Raw genomic sequence first — 1,429 nt, 5'->3', positions numbered from 1 at the left:
CTCCCCTGCTGTCCTTCCTCACTGTCCTCCCTCCCCTGCTGTCCCCCCTCCCCTGCTGTCCTTCCCCACTGTCCCCTCTCCCCCAATGTCCCCTTCTCCCTGCTGTCCTCCCACCTCCACTGCAGGAGCACCCTAAGCGTGTCCCTGGAGCAGGCGGCCATCCTGGCGCGGAGCCACGGGCTGCTGCCCAAGTGCATCATGCAGGCCACGGACATCATGCGGAAGCAGGTGAGGCCGCCTGGCCACAAGGTCCCCCAGTGCCCTGGGCTGAGGGCGTGGCATACTTGCAGCCAGGTTGGGAAAAGGAGCTATCTTGGGACTGTAGCCACTAGCCCCAGGCCTGAGCCTCCTCTGGATCTGGAGGGGAGCATGGATTTTAGCTTCTGGGCCCCACCCCACCCCCTGGTGTGTTTCCTGACGTGCCCTGAACCTGCAGAGGCCCGGCCTGATAATTCCTTCTTTCCAGGGCCCGAGGGTGGAGATCCTGGCCAAAAACCTGCGAGTCAAGGACCAGATGCCCCAGGGTGCTCCGCGGTGAGTGGCTGCCCCATCCACCCCTTCCTGTCCCCTCCCGGATGGCCAGGACCCCGGCCGGGGTTTGGCATCGTGTTCCTGGCCTGACCCCCATGCTCAGATGGGGCTTCCCCTCTCATTTATGGGGAACCTCTTTGAGGAGTAACAGACACGACTCTGTTGCTTCCCAGAGAAGCTCCTGCCCACTGGGAAGATGAGCAAAGCTCCCAGGTGCGCCATGGGGCAGTGACTCTGTGTGACCCTCCCACCTTGCTGCCACTGTGCCCTCGGCCCCAATGCCCTCTCAGCCCTGAGCCCCGCCCCATGCCCCCCGCCCTGTGTCCCCTGCCCTGTGCCCCCCCACCCTGAGTCCCTGACTCTTGAGCGGCTCCCTTTAACCTGGGCCACCCCAGGTTAAGAATGCCACGATTTTAGCTGATCCGACCTAAGCTAACCTCTTAGCCAGTTACAGAAATGGAAACTGAACAGCAGCCTGGGCCAGGCCTGTGACGCCTGATTCCAGGAATGCCCTCTGCCATCAGCACAGGGGTCCTGTTCCCTCCTGTCCTCCCACTCCGCCCTCTCTTCACGTGGTTTTAAGGCTGCCTCTTGGTGCCACGTGCAGGCCCTTTAGGATCGTGACGTCATTTCTGTCTAATCCTCTCTCTTCTCCACAGTCCCAGTTTGCTGTCGTCATCTGCCCACAAGTTTTAAGTAACTCTTGTTTTGAAATAATGTGACTCCCAAGAAGTTGTAAAAATAGTCCAGAGCTCCGTGGACCCTGCAGGCTGCTTCTCCCAGGGGCCAGGTCTTAGGTCACTGCAGTGTGCTCCAGGGGCCAGGCCTTAGGTCACCGCAGTGTGCTCCAGGGGCCAGGCCTTAGGTCACCACAGTGTGCTCCAGGGGCCAGGCCTTA

General features: G+C 61.1%; 1 protein-coding gene across 1 annotated transcript in view; it reads left to right on the top strand.

Annotated features, from left to right (window-relative positions):
• PREX1 (phosphatidylinositol-3,4,5-trisphosphate dependent Rac exchange factor 1) overlaps positions 1-1,429 on the top strand; it is a 205,015-nt gene that overhangs the window by 201,259 nt on the left and 2,327 nt on the right. Inside the window, exons 38-39 of the mRNA XM_017541375.2 lie at positions 126-228; positions 467-534. Coding sequence (XP_017396864.1) covers positions 126-228; positions 467-534 — 171 coding nt within the window. The remainder of the gene's footprint in view (positions 1-125; positions 229-466; positions 535-1,429) is intronic.

The sequence above is a fragment of the Cebus imitator genome, unplaced genomic scaffold (assembly GCF_001604975.1).
Source record: "Cebus imitator isolate Cc_AM_T3 unplaced genomic scaffold, Cebus_imitator-1.0 Scaffold132, whole genome shotgun sequence".
Lineage (NCBI taxonomy): Eukaryota > Metazoa > Chordata > Mammalia > Primates > Cebidae > Cebus > Cebus imitator.
This window is presented reverse-complemented; position numbering and strand designations above follow the sequence as displayed.